The sequence below is a fragment of the Patiria miniata genome, unplaced genomic scaffold (assembly GCF_015706575.1).
Source record: "Patiria miniata isolate m_02_andy unplaced genomic scaffold, ASM1570657v1 HiC_scaffold_2, whole genome shotgun sequence".
NCBI classification, from domain to species: domain Eukaryota; kingdom Metazoa; phylum Echinodermata; class Asteroidea; order Valvatida; family Asterinidae; genus Patiria; species Patiria miniata.
The window spans coordinates 2,512,719-2,532,956 of NW_024037058.1; the positions used below are offsets into that span (position 1 = coordinate 2,512,719).

Below are 20,238 nucleotides of genomic sequence, written 5' to 3' on the forward strand. Positions count from 1 at the left end.
AACAAAGAAGAAGAAAAAACCTCATTAGCCCCATGTAAAGTCTACTGGAAGCATGAATAAAGAAAACAAGGTTTGCCTGAATTAAAGTGAAGATACGAAACAGTTGCCTAGTACAGTTTATCTGTTTATTCGTATTTCTTTAGTCGTACTTATTTGAATTCTCTTTAAGCGAAATTGATTGCCTCTTTACGAAATTGAAAAAAAAATAAATCAGTAAAATCTCCAGTCGAACCAGCTTTGCTAAATTGAATGATGATTAATAAATACCTTGGAGAGTTGATGGTTTCTGATTGGTCGAGACTCGATCACGTGGCCGGTCATTAACGGTGATAATGGACCGGCTTCAAAGATCAAGCGAATAAATGGCCCCTGAACCAGCATTGATCAAGCCCCGTTCAGCCCCATGCAAGCCAATGATTGGTCAAAATATAGTAACAGTCCTGCGGTAGCTTTTAACAATTGAGCACTGCACAACCCCCATCGCGTGAGACTGAGGCGCGCGTACGCAACACAGTTGCTAGGGATGCGTGCGTGCGCGCGCGTAAGGAAGTTTTGAAACGACATCGTACAGCAGTGCAGCTGAGTATATACTGAGGATGTTTACGACGAAAGCGTAGATCTACGATTTATTTTCTTTGAAACACTTCACCCACCGACATATTTACCTTTCCTAAACCAAGCATCTTTGTAATTCCGGACACAAGGAATGTGTAAGCGAGATTTCAGCTTCCTCCATCAGGTAAAGATATGAAAACATTGTTGTAATTTGTTTCGCTACGTCAGCAGTTTCTGTTGAGTTTACGTCGTTATAGCTGTTAAGCTAAAATATGGCCCATGAACATGAACACAAAAAAGTCTGGAAATATCGCCGGAAAAAAGTCACAAAATTGGAGCATTTTAACTGTTTATTTCGTTATAAAGGTATTTATTAATGGGAATAACAGTGTGAGGATCCGGTCTTCACTGCGTGATAATGACCGGGTGCGGGGGTGACCGCTGTTAATGGACCTCGACTTCGTCTCGGTCCATTAACAGCGGTCACCCCCACACCCGGTCATTATCACGCAGTGAAGACCGGCTCCTCACACTGTTATTCCCTTATTGTGTGTCACGAAAAAGAATGACGATATGCTAAATTGAACACAGTGCTAAAGGAATTTGAATGCCTCAAAACGAAATTGAATGGCCGAATTCTGAATTTGAAACGCAGTAACAACTGGAGGCAAAATAGCTTCAATTCGAACGCACGAAAATTAAATTGGCTGCTCATTTGCCGAAATTGACCGAGAAAACCTATAGTACTATACTAATTTTGTCAAAGAATAATTCAAGCTACGCACGATCTTGTTTATAATTAAATGTTTAGCTTTACTTCTGAAAATAAATATAATTACTTGTAAGTGTAATGGGAATTGTTTTTGTGAGCGAATATGACGGTGTATTAATGGCTATAGCTAGTAATCTTATATAACGGCGTACACAATATAATTTCAAACCGTATAAGTACTCATTGCTTTCCTCACCATACAAACTGTCAATAATGTGACAGTCATCTTGGGAGCTCATAAAAATACTTGCGTTAAACTCCACAGCTTCTTTCCAAAAACAAAATCAATCAATATTAACAGTTCCACATTAAGTCAAACTCTCAGATGCCTATCACATCGCATGTTCCATTCAGTGGATGATACAGTCGATTCCATCCCTCCGTGAAGTTCTCCATTTTCGTCCGCTTGGATATCGTTCTGCAGCTGGTGGTTTTTGCTATGGCTTTGCTGAAGATCTTTGTTTGATATGAAGGTCAATCGGCCGGTTGTGCAGTAAGTTAGCATAAACCATCTCCTCGGTTTCTCTTTATAAAGAAAAAAAATAGAAACATTTCGGTAGGCGTTAAGCCAAGGCAGACACATAATTCAATCAGATTTTGTATATAAAAGTTATAAAAGTTATTCGAATAAACTATTTTAAACAAGTCAACTTTTGTTCATTGCCATTGCTGGGTCAGTCATGCACGTTTAGGCCTAGCCTATATGTCTTTAAAGGGAATATACAACATTTGCAAACATCGAAAAATAAAACTACCACGTTTTTGCGAAATACCTTAATAGGACGTTGGTAAATGACAGTCTAAAGCATCCTGTAAAATTATGGCACCTGGTATACTGTCATTTTCAAGAAAAGTGGTATTTTTGTATCAATTTCCAACGCTGATCGGCCGATCAGCGTTGGAAACAACTGGCTTTTTTTCAAATACTGGCCCCAATTGACTATTGCACTTGTTTGCAATCGATTACAAACCTATGAACGGGTACGAGCCAGCTAGACTGGTTCCCTGACCTTACAATTCCCCAATGTATGTAAACTGCTCTGTTTCTTCTTATATGGAGTCAGGGAACCAGACTACAGATAAATGATCGTTTTTCTTGGTTTTTATAGCATTTTCGAACCCAAAACCTCCAAAAAGTCAGTGTAACTATATATTTGCTTTATATTTCCAATCCCCCAATTCCATCCATTTCTGAAAATTACAGCAAAAGCAAATGATGTATATTCCCTTTAAAAGAAAAATGATGCCGACCAGCACGACAGGCCTAGATCGCATGGAATTTGAACAGAATATCTCGCTAGCAACCACACAGGCCTCCATCCCCTCAAACTCAGAGCGACAACATTAACGATATTATAATTTGCTTTGTCATTCCCATGTTCATATTCCTCCATGCCATGTTGTATGGGCCTCGTTAAAAAAACAACTTAGGCCTACTTGCAAATAATTGTCCTATTCTTACTTCAACGCTCCTTACTTCCCCACTCCAGCAATCAAATGCTGCGCACACCTTGACTATACTCATCGATTTTGATCAATTTAGATCTCTGTTTCTTTTATTCTTTCAAAAATGACAAAGAAACCGAAGAAAACCCAACTTCATTTTTTAATCCTCCGTTCGAAAGTGTACACAACTAGAATGTGAAATTGTGTTCTTTACCCTTTTCAAAAAACATGCGCGCGGACGGTTAGCCTTGACCAAGGCTATCAGCTTGTTCCCATACATAGAAAACACAAAGTGAGTAATTAGACTCATTATCCTAAGAAGTGAATCATTTTGTCCGTATAGTGACACACTTTGGCTCAAAGTGTCTCAATACACCGACAAAATGACTCAATTATTGCGATATTGAGTCAAATTACTCACTTTGTGTTTTCTGTGTACGAGCTTGTTCCCGCTACCGCACACAGCGCGCGCCGCAACACCATTACTATATATATAGTTCGTCCTTCGAAATTCGAAGATGACAGCCAACATCTCCATACTAGTTGGTGTTGTGTGTTCGCAGATGGCTAATAAGTCCAATTCTAGCCAGGAAGCTACGGTTCTACACTGGACACACTAGGTTGGGGGTGGGGGTGGACACGTAGGGAAGCATCTAGCTGACGAGATTTTCGTTGCTGTCGTTTCAGCTCAGCCTCCCTGATGCGATGGGCTTCGAAGCTTGATGCACCTTCGTGTGATAATCTTCTCCATGCCGTTCGATCATGGGCATGTTCTTCCCAGCTACTCACATTGAGGTTGCATTGCTTCATGGTTGCTTTAAGGCAATCCTTGTATCTCTTGAATTGACCACCAGCCGATCTTTTGCCTGTTGTTAGTTCACCGTAGAAGATCTTTTTGGGGAGTCGATCATCAGTCATCCGTACTACATGACCTGACCAGCGAAGTTGAGCTCTCATGATCAAAGCACCTACACTGGGCAATTCCGCTCGCTGGAGGACTTCAGTGTCTGGGACCTTGTCTTGCCATCTGATGCGCAAGATCTTACGCATGCAGGAAAGGTGGAAGTGGTTCAGCTTTCTGATGTGGCGGCTGTAGGTTGTCCAAGTTTCACAGGCATACAGCAGGGAAGTCAGGACTGCAGCTTGATACGCACGCAGCTTTGTTTTCAAGCTTATGCCTCTCCTATTCCACAGACGCTCACGAAATCTTCCGAAAGCTGAGCTGGCTTTGGATATCCGATTTGTGATTTCCTGGTCTATGTGGACCTCTCTTGACAGGGTGCTGCCCAAGTATGTAAACTTGTCAACAGAATGAAGGATGTGATCTCCAATGGTGATAACGGGTGGAACATATGGCTTACTTGGAGCAGGTTGAAACATCACTTCTGTCTTTTTCAGATTGATTGAAAGTCCAAAGCGTGAGCAAGCTGTTGCGAAGCAGTCCATGATGAGTTGTAAGTCTTCCTGGGTGTGGGCGACGAGAGCACAGTCATCGGCATATAGGAGTTCACGAACTAATTCATCGAATACCTTTGTTTTTGCTTGAAGTCTTCTCAGATTGAAGAGTTTAACCATCAGTCCTGAATCTCATCTTCACGCCTATGTTGATGTCACGGAAAGCATCAAGGAGCATGCTAGCAAACACGACACTGAAGAGCGTTGGTGCAAGGACACAGCTTTGTTTAACTCCATTTGATACTGGGAAGGGTTTTGAAGACTCCCCATCGTCCGTTACTCGCGCCATCATACCATCATGAAACTGCTTAACCATCTCAATATACTTTTCAGGGCAGCCAATTTTGGACAGGAGTTTCCAGAGTCCTTTTCTACAGACGGTGTCGAATGCCTTTGTCAAGTCGACGAAGACACAGTAGAGGTCGGTATTTTGCTCTCTGCATTTCTCTTGTAGCTGCCGGGCTGCAAAGATCATGTCGCCTGTACCTCTTCCTTTTCTGAAACCACACTGGCTGTCGGGTAGAAAAGTGTTGGCAATGTGTGTTGTGAAGCGATTAAGCATGATTCTGGCGAGGATCTTACCAGCAATAACCAGCAGGGAGATTCCTCGGTGGTTGTCACAAATGAAACGGTTACTATACTGTTAGCCTCAACGACCCTTGCATGTGCTTTGTGTGCATGTACGTACACCCCACACACACTTCCGCAAACAGCCGTACAGAAAGTCGAGGCGGAGGATAGCGGACGGTGTGTATCAACCTCGTGCCCCGTGGGTACGATCTCGCAGCGCCATGTTGTTTCCCATCATGCCTTGCGTGATCTCAACCCCTGGAATTGTGTAGTTTAAATGTGCTGAAATACGGTACATTATAATTAGGGCTGCAGTTTATCCGTTTTACGTGCCGGCGCCATCGTTAAAATGTTAAAAGTTGTGATTTTGAAGAATCAATCCTTTCAAACACAACGTTTGGACGTTGTGTTAATTAGCAAGATTTGTATTAAATGTACGTACCCCTTTCGTGCCTTTACAACCATAGATACAGGGTCTTTTTTACCGAAAAACGCGGCTGACATAATCCATATATACGTATAGGTAGCCCAGGTGGACTCCCTTTCCTCCCTACGTAACGTTTTCATTTTGTTGGAGCAGTTTGCAGCAGTTTCATGAATGTTCAATATTTTATTTCAGTTAAAATGAAATCCATCGAGCTCATTTCAAATGACGCTGGTCTGGCTGGACGTATGACAATCCCTTGCTTCCAGAGGTCACAGGTTCGAACCCCGCTCAAGTAATTTCTTTCGTCAAGTTCAACCTAATATTTGTTATTTTTTTTATTACAAGATATGCTGCTGAGATCCCGGAGGAAATACACACAACAACAGGTAAAGCGTTGTTCGCGAATGAGCGGAGCCTTTGGAAAACAGATCGACCGACTATTAACAGAGGGCGGACTGGGTGATCTTCTTTCCAGCAAGAATTCCTCCAAGAAAACCGCCAACAAAGATGTGCTGGATTTTGTGAGTGAATTTAAGAAAGATGCACTCTTTGATTACCACCCTGGTCGGCAGCATCGTGGATTCGAAGACTTCACATACAATACCAGCATCAAAGCACCCGATTGTCTCGGGCAAAGGCTCCTCATGACGTCCCAGGAGATGGACAGGTGGAAATTGGTACGTTTACAAGACAAAGAAATCAACTGTGCTCGTGATAATGTTCTGCAAAATGGTTTGCCTTGAGAAGAGAAATTCATCATACTTTCACGGATAACTTTTTTGACTTACAAAAAGAACCCCACCTCTCAAAAGACCGTAAAGACTTAAAAGTATAGCATTCAGATTTATTATGAAACATAAGAATCCTTTTAACATATTCATTTTTGTTTCAGGTCATAGAATCATAAATTCCTACTCACCTCTACTCTTCCGTGCAAACAGTGCAACAGTGGGAGCCGATCACCTTGACACGCTCATTCATGCCGGTTATCTTCAGATGCTCGAGCACCGCTTGTCTCATGCAGTTGCCTCCTTTGACTGTGCTGCATAGCTGTATCATGGTACTGTCAGTATACCGCTTGTTAATGGACCGCGGGAATATGTACAGCTTTCCAAACCCTTGCCTCCCATCTCTCGCGCACCTGCCAACTTCTTGTCAATAACTGAGAACATCTTTTGCCGGTCCCCAATGGATCACAAACTCCACATCATCTGCTTGGATGCCCAAACCAAAAGCCATGGTAGCCACAACGCATCGGAGTGGAGATGTCTTTTGGCAAAATGATGATGTAACACACCTTTGGCCTTCGTCGTCAGTGCTACCATGGTACATGTCAATTATTCTATTATGGACACTGTGTACAGGGTCCACCCAAGCCATCTCCCCCAGACTCGTCATCAGCCACGCATAAATGCGGGAGACTTCGTTCACTTGTCTGCAAAGAAACAAAACAAAGAGTAGTTGACATTGTTTTTGAAAGACACCCGCATAATGCAATAAAAAAAATGTGATAGAAAATAATTTACCTTGCGTAAATTATCGCCTTTGGTGCGTCCTTTCCCCTCTTTAGCAGAGCACAATACCAGGCCAAATGTTATTCAACATTGGCATTATCCACGTTGAACATCTCCAACTTTATATTGGGTCTGAAAGCACATTAATGAATGAAATAAAAGTTAATTTAAGGCAATGTTGTAATAATGATACGCTTTGTGCTTTAAATGCCTGCCGGTTAAAGTTTTTTTTTCTTTCGTCAAGGACTAGAAATAAAAATGAGTTAAACTCTTTTTTATGCATCCAGGAAACTCTCATTGCAATCTTGCCTGTCCGGAAGCACTGCTATGATGTCAAATGTAGACACCTCAAGCTGCAACATAATGGATGATCTCCTCCATTATCGTCTGTGTTGCCGTTGCCGTAAGGCAGACGACAGGCTGGCTGGAGAGAATTGACCGAAGCCGATAAATATTGAGGTACTCCTCACGAAATGAACCCCTGCGGAAAGAAATAAGGACAGTTTCAAATTTAAGATGAGGAAAGCTCATTTCGATAGACAAAAAGGGGAAACAAGATCGCCATCAATCAAGCTGAAGTTGTGATTGGGCCCTATGGTGAGGACTCTGAAAGTGGTGTATCGGCATGATGCATGGGCACTTGAGAAGTTTCAAGTTGAGTGTTGCAGTGCAGTAAAAATTTGTGCGAAATAAAAAGGTAAACTTGTGTCAATTAACAAAAAAATGGGAAGTTGCAGGAACGCAAAAGGATGAAATAAAACCACGTAAATTTCACAGTGCAATCGACAGTATCATCATTGATGCTTCAATAGAAGACCTGACACCCCCGATTTTACCATTTGGTCATGCAGTGGGCTTCGTCTATGACTAAAGCAGTGATTCGATCACGCCATCTCTTGATTGCCAACCACCATGCATGGCTGTCGCAGTACTGCTTCTGGAGATGCAAATACCAACTGATATTCTCCTTTGCTGATTGATTCCTAACAACGATAAAAACACTAACAGAAACGTGAACACTTATGGTTGTTATTAAAATATCAAATACAGGTTGCAGTCCCTGGCTCAAAGGCAGTTTGATAGACGAGTTCAAAATTATCCGCCGTTTGTACATTAGTCACACTTTAAAAACCGACAATGTTCTACACACCCCAGGGCACAGTTATTAAAATGTTCCGAGCGATGGGTTTTCCCGGCTGGCCAATTTGACGGGGAAAATTATGAATAATCTTGTTTTGTCCCCGTGTTAGATTTTTGCCGTGTCTTTTTCCGTTTGTGTGTCTTTTCGTAAACAAATATGTTTTTATTTATATGGGCACGTACGTCCACGAATTTGAATACAGGTAATCCATACGAAAAAAATGTTTGCCAATGGATTATTCTACACTTTCGATCAACCTCTATGTAATGCATGAGGATTTCGACGAATTTGAACGATCGAACGACTATTTGAATGATCTTATTTGATCCATCGATAGACTACTCAAATAACGAAACTAAACAACAATTTTTGATGTTCTGTACTGATGTGCTTTAAAATGAATTGAAATCGGCCGCGTGTTCAAATTGGCCAGGATATGCTATAAAGTCAATCATACCGAAATGCTGAACGTATTGTAATGGACCTTTGCTGTTATCCGAGCGGTTTCTCATTAGCGGGTATTTGTAGTCTTATCAAGTTGGAATCGGCACCGGTCTGTTATTAGGTAGCGTGGCGACAGTGCCGATTCCAATCTCCCTGCTTGATAGTGCGACTAGAAACTATCACTTACACTGCATGTATTTGAATAACCTACGACACACAGCAAGAGAGAGGCACACGTCTGTATGGTTTCAGCTCTTAATTAGTTCTCCTCCTTTATTTAACTCAACACATACTTTATATCTCACTTACAATTAAGGATGCTTTCAATAAATTGTCCTAAACCCCGCCGTCTTAATTGTGATTGGATTGTTCTGCCCTTCCCTTATCCCTAATTGGCTGAAAGTTTCGTGGAGCGTGGTCACTGGAGCGTGGTAACGAGAGGGCGCACTCATTCTCACCTGTGGAAAATGGGCGTGACTCGCACAAAAATACATGCGCAGTAGGAACTCTCCATGGCGCTTGATGCCAAGACTATTTATAAATAATGACATCATAAACAGGGACGACTGCAGGCCGTCACAGTATTGATCCAGCCAAGTTACATAATCCCTTTAAAGTAATAATTCAAATTACGACACCAAACTTACCATCTAGTAGCATTGTCCATTTCTTTAGCCTGCAAAATGGCCGCACATTTGACTCCCACGGCAGACCACCTGCTCACTTGGTCCATCATTAGTGAACGAAGGGGGGATATCACCAATGTGATGTGCTTTACCCCTGGTTTGATCTGAGGAATTGATGTGTGAGCACTCGTTACGAATTGGACGAAACATGCGGCTTACCCGAATTAAAGATCTGGAATAAAATTTCCACGGCTAATGGATTGGATAGTTACTGGGCCTATTTGACGTTCGCGATTTTCCCCTCAAACTTTACTTGGACAGAACAAAATCAATGCAGTAGCCTACAGACACTAGCTCCCGAAAAATAAAAATTCGCCTGAACTCTTCCCGAACTAGACCGGGAAAAACATTGTCCACAAATTGTCGCGCGATTGTTGTGTGTTTTTTTTTTTTAGTTTTTTTTTTTTTTTTTTAAAGTTTCCTTACACCCTGACTCTTCTGTTATTTTCCTGGCTGGTGTATAGCTAATTTTCTATTCATTATTGTGTCCATATATTGCTGAATCAACAACCCCTGATGACGCATGTGCTTAGTATTCCACAGCCAAGCAGTTAAAATTCGAGGCTAAATAGGACAGAACCACCAAATGTCTTTGAACTGAAGTCCAATAAATAGACCTCAGCTCCCACCAATTCAATTCAATTCAATTCAATTCAATTCAATACTCCTTTGGAGAATACAGTCATCAATAAAAAAGAAATCTGGTAAATAACAGATAACAAAATCAATAAATATGTCTCACAACAAGAAAATTAATACCAGTAAGATGCGTTATGAAGCAGTGGCGTAGCCAAGGGGGGGGGGGGGGGGGGGGGGGGGGGGGCGTAGGGGGACAGACCCCCCCCCCCCCCCCCCCATGAAACCTCGTCGCCCCCCAGTCGCCCCCACTGAGATTTTGAGTTTCTAAAAAAAAATATCATTGATCTACATGACGCCTCCCCATGAAAATGTTCCAGCCCCTCCCCCCCCCCCCCCCCCCCCCCCCCCCCCCACTGAAAAATTCCTGGCTACGCCACTGAATAAAATGTTAAACTTATTTCGATGTATGTACAAAATTTATGTAGTTCCAGCTCATCTCATCCATTAAAGAAAACTTAAAGTCTGGCCTACTATCACAACATTATCGAAGACTCACTTTGTCCATTATTGGTGAGAGCCATCCATAACAATCGTTTTTGCCAAAACCTGTCGGTAGCAATCCAAAAACGTTTTTGGATTTCTTCACCACAGACTCGATCGCTCGCATCTGTTCTAATTTCAAAGAGTAAGATACGCCATGTCTTCAGAACAACATCGATTACGTCGTCCATACCGTAAGGAGATCAATGCGACTCAGTCTGGTTGAAACTTTTCTTGTCAATTATTCACGCAGCGGACTAAAAAAGTTAGTGCGCATGCGTCTGAGGGCGCAGTTACTAAGCAAATCGCGCGTGCGCACTGCGCGTTCACGCTGCACGGACGCAGAGCACGGAGGGCGCTACAGCGCATACGACTCGCTGAGAAATTGATGAAACGAGTCTACACAAAGGTACAAGTTCAACGTTGCTTTGGAGTTTATTTTCCTGATTAACGTCAGTCAGCATCGCATATGGAATTCTTGAACCCAGCGGCCTAATAGATAAGGATACATAGAGTATGTAGGCGTGAAATAAGCTTCTATAACGAGGTAAAACATAACAAAACTCTGGTAAAAATGTTGGATGGTTTCATGTAGAGAATTCTTGCCCTGGACGTTAGTCGTATTGCAATGAAGACTTCGTCCAACCGCGACTTTTGAATCATAATTTTTTTTTTCGTACGTGACGTTACGTGCAAAGCTGCACGCGAGCGCATTATGGGCGCGCCCAGCGTGCAGTCTTCGAAATGCGCGCGCAGTACGCTGTGATTTACTGTGAATAGCCATTCAGCGTGATTTACGTCATCATCACAGCCAGGGGTTAGTAGTGCACTGATCTCTATATAAAGACTGGATTAGCTAATAGCTATATACCAGTCTCACAGTAGAATTCGCACATTGACCAATTCGCCCCGGTCTCACAAAGATGGCCGCCGCTATGTTCCGCGTGTATTTGCATAGTGCGAGTACGAGTGATGTGAGATGCGCGGTACGGTATACACGGCAGACCATTGCCGGCCGGATATTCACGTCAAACACCGGCACCATGGAGGAATAAACACAGACCGACAGGCTAAAAAGTAAGCTTCAGTTAAAGACAAACCTAGATAGACATATAGATGTGTAGAACGTGAGTAAAATAAGTCAGGGAAATAATTTACCAGTCTTTATATAGAGATCAGTGGGTTAGTGTAAGGAACGAGCACGCGTTCCTGCGTACGTTCTATCCTTCACTCACGATCGCGCAAGGCATGATGGGAAACAACATGGCGCAGCAAGATCGTACCCACGAGGCACGAGGTTGCGGTATAGCGGATATTCATACACCAGTCACACATTAGACTTTGCATATTGACCAATTCGCCCCCGGTCTCACGGAGATGGCCGCGTATTTTACGAACGTTAATTCTACGCGTATATAGCGCGCGCGCTGTATCAAGAGTTGACGCGCAGTTTGGTCACGTACACGGCTTCCCGTACACGTATTATGATGTTCTAAAAAAGGACACATTTCCGCAGTGATTATTATTTCCAAAACGCCGAAAAATGAACTGTGGCATTTAAACAAAAGTAAACCAAGACGTTGAAAAAAATTGTAAACCGTGATCAGTGGTGGTGGTCAAAATATAAATCAAGTGAACCGCGATGTTACAAAAGTAACCATGATGCTATAAAGACTGCAACTTGTCCTTTGTAGATCACCAGCCGGTCTCACCGGTCTCACCAATATGGCGTCAAATTCATTCATTGTGCGGCTCTTTATCCGCTATCCAATCTTTATATAGAGATCAGTGGTCCTATCCTGTTTTACTAATACTAGAGATCAATGGCGAGAACGTAAAAAAATGTAAGGGCGCTAGAGATCATTGCAACTATCGCTCTTGATCACGTCATAATATCATAAAGAAAGGCCACATAATATTAAGTGTACCGTCACCATGATAACACGCTATTGCATGAAGATGTTGCGAAATAAATTGACACCAAGACAAAAATAAACCCACAAATGAAATTCTTCGTCAGTCCAATTAAGTATAATTAATGACTACAGTGAGGTATGCATTAGGAGTCTGGATTAGATTTAAATGTAAGGTAAATCTTCATTTTCGTATGATAATTTAGATTTTTGTGCTTTTACACAAGCGCACAAGGGACGAAGCTAATACTTCTTACGTTCCGGATTTTATGAAATATAGGTCTACAAAAATAACTCCAGTAGCTGGTACCTCGTTTCTCGCTTTTTAAGCGAACGGAAACCAGCTAAAATCGTAAATATACGTACGTACGTGCATCAACCGTACACACGTACGAACGACGGGGGTACGGCGTACGTGGTGCTTGTGTTTCTTGTGTCTTATCTGGAGTGTTTAAACGAAATATTGCCGGCATTTTGAATTCCAACACAATCAAAGAAGGACATTAGTTTGATAGTAGTGGTTACAGCTGAATCTTATATCATGAGTACTCCAGATGTGCCACCAGCAAGTGGTGGGAGTGCAGGGAAAAAGAAAGGTGGGGGGTTCCTGCACCGACAAGCGAAAGCGAAGAAGGCGACTAGCGGCAGTGCAGAGATAACGGAAGAAGAACTACTGCAGAAGGATGCTGTCACACCAGATGATGTACTAAAGCTTACTAATTGTACAGAAAGTGAGTCTTTTTGAAACATTTGGAAAGAATGAAGTATCCAAACGCTACCCCTACTGGGCCCTAACCTAGACATGCTAGATCGGAAGTCAGACAACTCGACCGCTATAGCCTTAGTCTTAGACTCGTGAACGTGGCGTTGTACAACGCCACGCTGTTGTGTATTTTTGAACCTAGCGAAATCGATCCGCCATACATAATTCCGTATGGATGTTGAGTACTCACCTAGAAATCTAAATGTGCCCGTCCGATTGTTCAAGCTGTGTAATTTCGACGAAATTTGCCATCAATAAAGAGCCATTATGAACGTGTAGAAATTAGATTTTAACCTGACATGCCTGACAAGTGACCCTGACAAATGACCCCGGACGAGTACCCGGGTCATTTGCGTGCAAAATTATCGGAGCCCTCTGAGCTACCCGTCTGCTTCCTGTCGCTTGGACAGATTGACGGCTGTTTCATGTCGCAACCTGAAAAAAAAAACCGCAGACGATTGGCTGCTCGGCTCACCTCGTGTACGTGTGCGCCCGCGTGCGGTGCAGTGAGAGAGGAAAGGACTTGAAACTTGTCTAAAACGATGTCTCTTTTAGCTGCGACAGTAAACAGCCGTCGAATCATACGAAACAGGACGGTACAATAAAACGCAATGCGCATGCGTCAGTTGGGAGAAAATGGCAGCTAGCAGGACTTCATGAACCGGGGCCTGAATTTTCCTCAAATTTCGTCAAATTCGTTTTGACGTACAAACAGATTTCAAGACAGCTTCATATGTGAGTACAGTCGTTTGACCGGTTCCGCAATCGCAAATCGTCTGAAGCGTCTTGTGGCGAAAAAACGCGCTTTCACAGGAAGCTACCTATCTATAAATATGCGCAAATTACTCACCTACTTCATGATATAAATAGTTTTCTGCAATCGTTTGAAAGAGAAATTTGCCAGGACATTTTGTAGAGGTCGGTGCTTTGACCGGTTCCGCAAACGTTTTCCGGTTTCGCAAACGGCGCCCTCTGTGAGACTGGACTGAAAATATTCCTTGTTTACTGGCCAAATCTAGATCATTTTTGCCCCCAAACCAGCCAAGAAAAGATGTGGATTATATTTCCCTGTGCATGAGCCAATGCAAATTATAATGCGTGCAAATTTACAAAATGTAACTCCATGAAGTTGTTATGGTTCGTTGGATCTTTTTTTACGTTATAATTATTTGACTTGCTTCAATCTGTAACTTCTTCTCATTGTCTTCTCTCCACAGGTTTCTTTCAGGCTTGCGAGCTACAGTGCCTGGGGCGCTTTTGAGGAATCCTTGGTTTCATTACCAGAAATGATTAATAATAATAATAATAATAATAATAATAATCCAATGAAATGACTTTCTTGCTTTTTGTGCATTCTGTCAATCATCTTGCAATCACTAATATTTGTCTTTTTTGTTGTTGTCTTATTCTTATTTAGACACACTCTGACTTTGGATAGAACCAGACACAAACCTTGTACCGAATTGCTCCAGTTGGTTGTTTTTTTTTCTCACATAAGCACAGACCAGCTATTTATGAATTTTTCATTTTACTTTTTTTTTGTAGGGGGGGGGGGGAGTGTTTCAATTTGTTCAGGGTAAAAACACAATATGCTTAATTTTGTGTGCACCAACATCCAGTAGGGGGAACCTGGGGGCCGGGAGGGGGGGGGGGGGGAACAGGCCTCAGCAGGCCAGATACATACAGGCCACATACATATTGTTTCACATTCAAATTAAATATCACAAACAAATTAAAACAAATTGTTAAAAATGTCATAAGTCCTATGGCTGTTTCATAGCAATGGCAATTTCTAATTATAATGTCGTTGGAAAGTTAAAGAGAGGGTTCAGTTACTCCTCATAAATACGTTGTTGCACATATTAACTCTGTACGTGTATCATGCTTGGGCAAATGTATTAGCAAACCTCATCTACCGTTCGGTGATGCTCTTAAAAGAAAATGTCAACACATTCATCACGTACATCCTGATAACCCTTTCAATATATTGACATGTGATACCTGCATGTGTAAAATGTAAATGTAATACAAAACTAAAGCACTCAAAAAGCTACCCCTTTTAAATCCAAAAATATACCTGTCATATAAATAAATGGTGGTGAATCACAGAAATAGACATGTTCTGTGGGTTTTTCATGCAAAGTAGCATAGTTTTTCAAACACCTCACTTCTCTTTCACATGTACTGGTTAATAAAAATGTATGTAACGCCTTTAAATTTATTGCCTTTATGACACCTGCATGTCTGTTTAATTGTTATACACAAATAATTTAAGCACTCCAGAAGCTAGCACTATACAAAAAAAGAACTTGTCACATAAATAAATTAAAGCAAAGGAATGGTGATGAAGACACACAGCTACATGTACTTTCACTATATAATATTCAACTTCTTCTTGACCTTCACAGGTAAAACTGAAAAAGATGTGCCGATGGCCTCTTATGGCCTATCAGGAGGCTGGTGTAATCTTCTTCTTTGTCTTTGGCATTGTCTGTATGAAACAGAAATTTTATATAAATCATTTAGTTTATGACCAAGTTGAAACAAAAATTGAGAAATGGTTTATAGTATTTGACAAATTTTGTGCTCCAAGAAAACAATCAAAATTTGTGTCTCTGTACTGACGAGAGACTGGTCTTCATTATGAAATATTAGTGTACCTATTTTTCTTTTTGTTTAAAAGGGTAAAGAGTAAGGTTAGAACCCACCGAAAAAGGATAATTTTACATTTACTAAATTACTGGAAATGTCCTTTGGGTTGGAAACACACCTGCGTTTTATTTTCCATATTATTATGCACTATTTTTAATTGTTCCCCACAAACCTCACCTCCTAGCCTGGGCTGACTCATGCACCCTGGATGTGGAGAGTTGTAACTCTAAAATGAATCCAAACCCCTGAGGCACAACCGCTTCAACATCAAGTATGGGGTGATTTTTTTTAGAGCAAAGGAAAAACGTTTAGTGGGAATTTTGCTCACTAAGAAAGATTTTTGTATTTTAAATTTTGAAGTCCGAATTTTTTTTATCCAAAACCTACAGTGCTATCCGGAAGCTGGACAGAAACATTACAAAATCATTTTTTTTCAATTTTGTTTTCAATTTTGCACTGAACACCCAGAAATGATCATCAAATTTGACATTTTAAACAAGGATTAATAGAAATTCTCAATTTCTTTGTAAGTAAAAAAAAAAGATTCATGCCAAAATAAATAAAGTGCGCCGCGCTAGGGGTCCGTCATCATCAATACTTGTCAATAGCAGCACCGGTTAATACAGTCACACCATGGCCAGTGTATTGTATAGGCAGTATGAATGCGTTTGCGGAACCGGCCAAACGACCAGCAGTTACTCTGGTGGGTATAGAAAAAAAAATTCAAAGACTTCAAATCTTATATTTGTATGGTGGAATAATGAATAATTTCCGAACAAGTTGCATCTATCGCCATGATTTAATTCCCCTGAACAATCGTGTAGCATGCCGACAAACATGAAATCACGCTTCCGTGCGCGTTCCATTTCGGCAGTTCGTTAACGGCAAGTGACGGTCGTAGGGGATTTATTTTTAAATGTAAGTGAGTATCCTAAAACTAAAACCATTTTTGAAAAGTAGATTGAATAACCTTTCCATCGGTACCAAAGTTTAAGTCCTTGGCGTTTTCGTCTTCCTGAAAACGAGAGCTAGTTTTCCAAAATTGCGGAACCGGTCAAATTGCGGAACCGGTCAATTGACTGTACTTATTACATGGGCAAAATAACGTCCAGTGTGTGTAACGGAGGGAGTCAGAAGGACAATTTCGCCAGGTTCGAAAATACACAACAGCGTGGCGTAGTTTACAAGCCACGTTCATGGGTCTACTATAGCCTATGACCGTGGCGTTGGGACACCTCGACCGTCATTTGACCGTATGTGCGTTAAATGGAAAGACAAAACATCTATCCGTTGAGACAAGCATGACATGTCGCCCGTTGAGACAAGTATTTTCACTGTGCCCGGGGATTTTGTTGCTGTGTCCAGCTAGCCGCGGGTGGTGGGGTACGGGTTGGGGGAAGCCTGCTTTGCCCAGTCGGATTGGGCCAGGTTGCAGAAAAAATACCATACTAGTACGTCACTTTTTTTTAATCAATTTTCAAACGCCAAAAAGTTACTATGGTTCTTTCGGCGATCGTGTAGTGTAGGGCCCGGTTCCTATAAGGGAACAAAATCCACTTTAAAATTATTGGACCTAGGCCCTACCAAACTAGTTGGCGATGTTAGTTGGCCCCAAGTATGGTATCGGTCCCAACTATAGTTAGGACGAATACAGGTCAACTCGTATGCGAGCCAACTCGTACGCGACCAACTCGTACGCAGGACAACTCGTACGCGGACCAACTCGTACACGGGGCAACTCGTACACGGGATAACTCGTACGCGGACCAACTCGTACGCGAGCCAACTTGTACGCGTGAGTATAGACTAGCAGCCGTAGCACAAAGGGATTTTACTGAAACCGTAGGTTCGGGCGTGTAGGAAATTAGGGTCGGTCAGTTGTCCGGCACATTCTTTTTTCCTTAAGTTAAGGGGATTATTTTGTGTTTAATACTGAGTGGTCCCAATTAGTTCATCTTTAAATCAGCTTGTTTTGCTCATCATAACAAAAAAGTTATGATTTGTTTTCCCGGACCACTCGCACACTGTCCGGTGTGATCCTTGCTAACACCGTACGCTATACGACAAGATAATACCACGTAGTGAGAATTTAAATCGTATAATGTCCGCTGCATTTGTAGACTTCCAACAATACACTGCTGTAGTGGCCCCGTGCTATGTGTAAATCAAATCGTTGTATGTCTTGACAATTCTCCACACTAGCTGCGTGGTTGGAAGTGCATGCTGCGGCACTCCACTACACATCAGTCGCAAAATGGATCATGTTTTTAAAAAAATTTATCATTGAAACTTTTTTTCGAGACGAGTTGTCTCGCGTACGAGTTGACCAATCCGCGAACGACTTGTTTCGCGTACGAGTTAGTTCGCGTACGAGTTGTCCTGTTTCGGTTAGGACGGTCCCAACTGTAGTTCCACAGTTGGGCTGGCCCAACTATAGTTTGGAGTCAAGGGGTCCAGCTACTAGCTGCGTGCAGCGCTGCGACAACAAGCAAATGCCCGATGGATGTTAGTCCGAGCATATGGACATGTCGGGCGATCGCCCTACCATGTCCAAATGTTAAAAAAGCGATCCGTATCCCAACTATAGTTTACATTGATGTAATACTGTAAAACATTCCCTACAGCTGTGATACACGTCTGACTTTACTTGGAACTAATGAAATTAGCTACTGGTGGGGCCCATCTATAGTTGGGCCATGGCAATCTTTTTATTTTGCGGTCCCAATTATAGTTTACGTTGCTGTACGACTATAATTTATAAAACATTCCCTACAGCTCTGATACATGTCCGACTTTACTTGGGACCAATGAAATTAGCTATGGGTGGGGCCCATCTATAGTTAAAGGTAGAGTCCATCATTTGCAGCCATCCGAAAAGTAACTGGCGTAATTATTGTTGAAAAACTAACTTGGTTGAAAGATAGTAAGGAGACTAAACTCCCTGTGAAATTACTCTTTCTGGGAAGCTTTCATTTTGAAGTAATCAACGAAAGAAGGCATTTCCAACGGTGATTCTTAAGAAGCACCGTAGGAAAATTTAAATTAGTAGTTCGTTTTGTTATTCAGCGCAGCGCGCACAAGTATTCGAACGACGCACACGCGCGCGCGGTTGTTATAATTCGTCGGATCAGTGCGCGACGTCGCGTATAGTTGCAATTCAAAACATGATTCAGCAACTTTTGATTTGAAATTGAGATCTTAGAATGCTGTTTTTCTCGGAATGTACAGCTGAAGCTTAGCTGAAACTTCATCAGGTTAGTTGCTCAGTATCCTTCATTAGATTTTGAACTCTTTTGTTGCTTCAAACGAACAAAATGCACAAATTACAAATGATGGACTCTACCTTTAAGCCAGTCTTATCTTTTTATTTTGCGGTCCCAATTATAGTTTACGCTGCTGTACGACTATAAAACATTCCCTACAGCTCTGATACATGTCCGACTTTACTTGGGACCATTGAAATTAGCTATGGGTAGGGCCCTATAGTTGGGCCATGCCAATCTTTGAATTTTGCAATCCTAACTATAGTTCACTTGCTGTACCGCTACCGTAACATTTCTACAGCTCTGATATATACACGTCTGACTTTACTTGGGACCATTGCCAATCTTTGAATTTTGCAGAAAAAAATGTTGTTGGACTTTAAAAGCCAGCTGGCCGGACAACTCATCCAACTAGGCAGTGTACCACGTGGCCGGCCCTGCATGCATGCACGACGAATACATGGTGCCAGCGCTGCGGACGCGGTGCTATAGGATCTTTGATTAACACCCTGTATCGAGCGTCAGGCCCAACTCCAGTCCTAACTATAACTGCCGCACTATAGTTGGGACCGATACGATAGTTGGGGCGAAACAGCGACATTCTCAATTAATAGGTAGGGCCTATGTCATAGAAAGAGGGCAGGGTTTTGATTTTTTGAGAGAAATTTGGGGGTAAAATGACGATGACAGCGCGGCGACAACACGCGACCCGAAAATAACGATGGCGATCACCGCGCAATATACCATGAGCACGCACAGCGCGCTGAATAGCAAGGCACAAACCGCGCAGGAAAATCGTGATTTCTACCCCAAGAATCTGTTCAGAATTGCAAAACGGGTGTCATTAGAATTAAGAAAAGTCTGCTTTTGATTGTAAAGGTGATTTTTGAGCAATAAAAACATTTTTGACTCTAATTTGATCAAAACAAAACAGGGGCCCTACACTTCATGATCGCCATTCTTTCTTCTATTTTCCCTCCTCGACTCTCACTCTCTACCTCTTTCAATCTTCTTATTCCTCCACCTTTACCTGCCAGGATTCAAACCTGCAATCTTCTTATTTAATCACACCAGCCTTACCCGCTACACTAGTCAAACGATCGTTGCCAGTCAGGGAAGAATAAGGTTATATAAAGATAGTGGATATATTGCCGGCGGTAATCCCGGCAAGCTTATGTTTACTAAAGGTTTGCCGGCGGCAATCCATTCCCTATCAACAGAGGGCGCTGTACTCTCTAAGATAGGGCTGAATTATAAGATATATTAAATTACCACAGTTGTGTAGCACCTGTTGTCTAGTGGATAAGCAATGGATCTCATGAGCGGGAAGACCCGGGTTCGATCCCCGCTGGCGACATTTATAATTTTTTTTCCCCATCCCCAAAAATAAGAATATTCTTCTTTTATTATTTTAATATGTCTCAAACATTTTATTGCAGAGTATTACATTTTCTTTTTCAGATTTGTGACTCTGGAGGATTTTTTTTAAAGGGAAATAAAGTGCGAAATTGTAAAATG

General features: G+C 41.9%; 1 protein-coding gene and 1 long non-coding RNA gene across 4 annotated transcripts in view; one reads left to right on the forward strand and one right to left on the reverse strand.

Annotated features, from left to right (window-relative positions):
* Nucleotides 1-1,814: 1,814 nt before the first annotated feature.
* LOC119727023 lies at nucleotides 1,815-10,682 on the reverse strand. Its single transcript, XR_005270882.1, has 4 exons — nucleotides 10,146-10,682; nucleotides 6,752-9,114; nucleotides 6,145-6,660; nucleotides 1,815-1,852 (listed from the first exon to the last, which is right to left on the reverse strand). It is a non-coding gene; the product is annotated as an uncharacterized LOC119727023 (long non-coding RNA).
* Nucleotides 10,683-12,405: 1,723 nt separating this feature from the next.
* The window catches only part of LOC119726996 (protein unc-119 homolog B-like), a 39,715-nt gene continuing 31,882 nt past the window's right edge, over nucleotides 12,406-20,238 (forward strand). For all 3 annotated transcript variants that reach the window (XM_038198857.1, XM_038198858.1, XM_038198859.1), the window contains exon 1: nucleotides 12,406-12,773. In XM_038198857.1, the coding sequence (XP_038054785.1) occupies nucleotides 12,584-12,773 (190 nt within the window). In that variant the 5' untranslated portion in view covers nucleotides 12,406-12,583. The remainder of the gene's footprint in view (nucleotides 12,774-20,238) is intronic.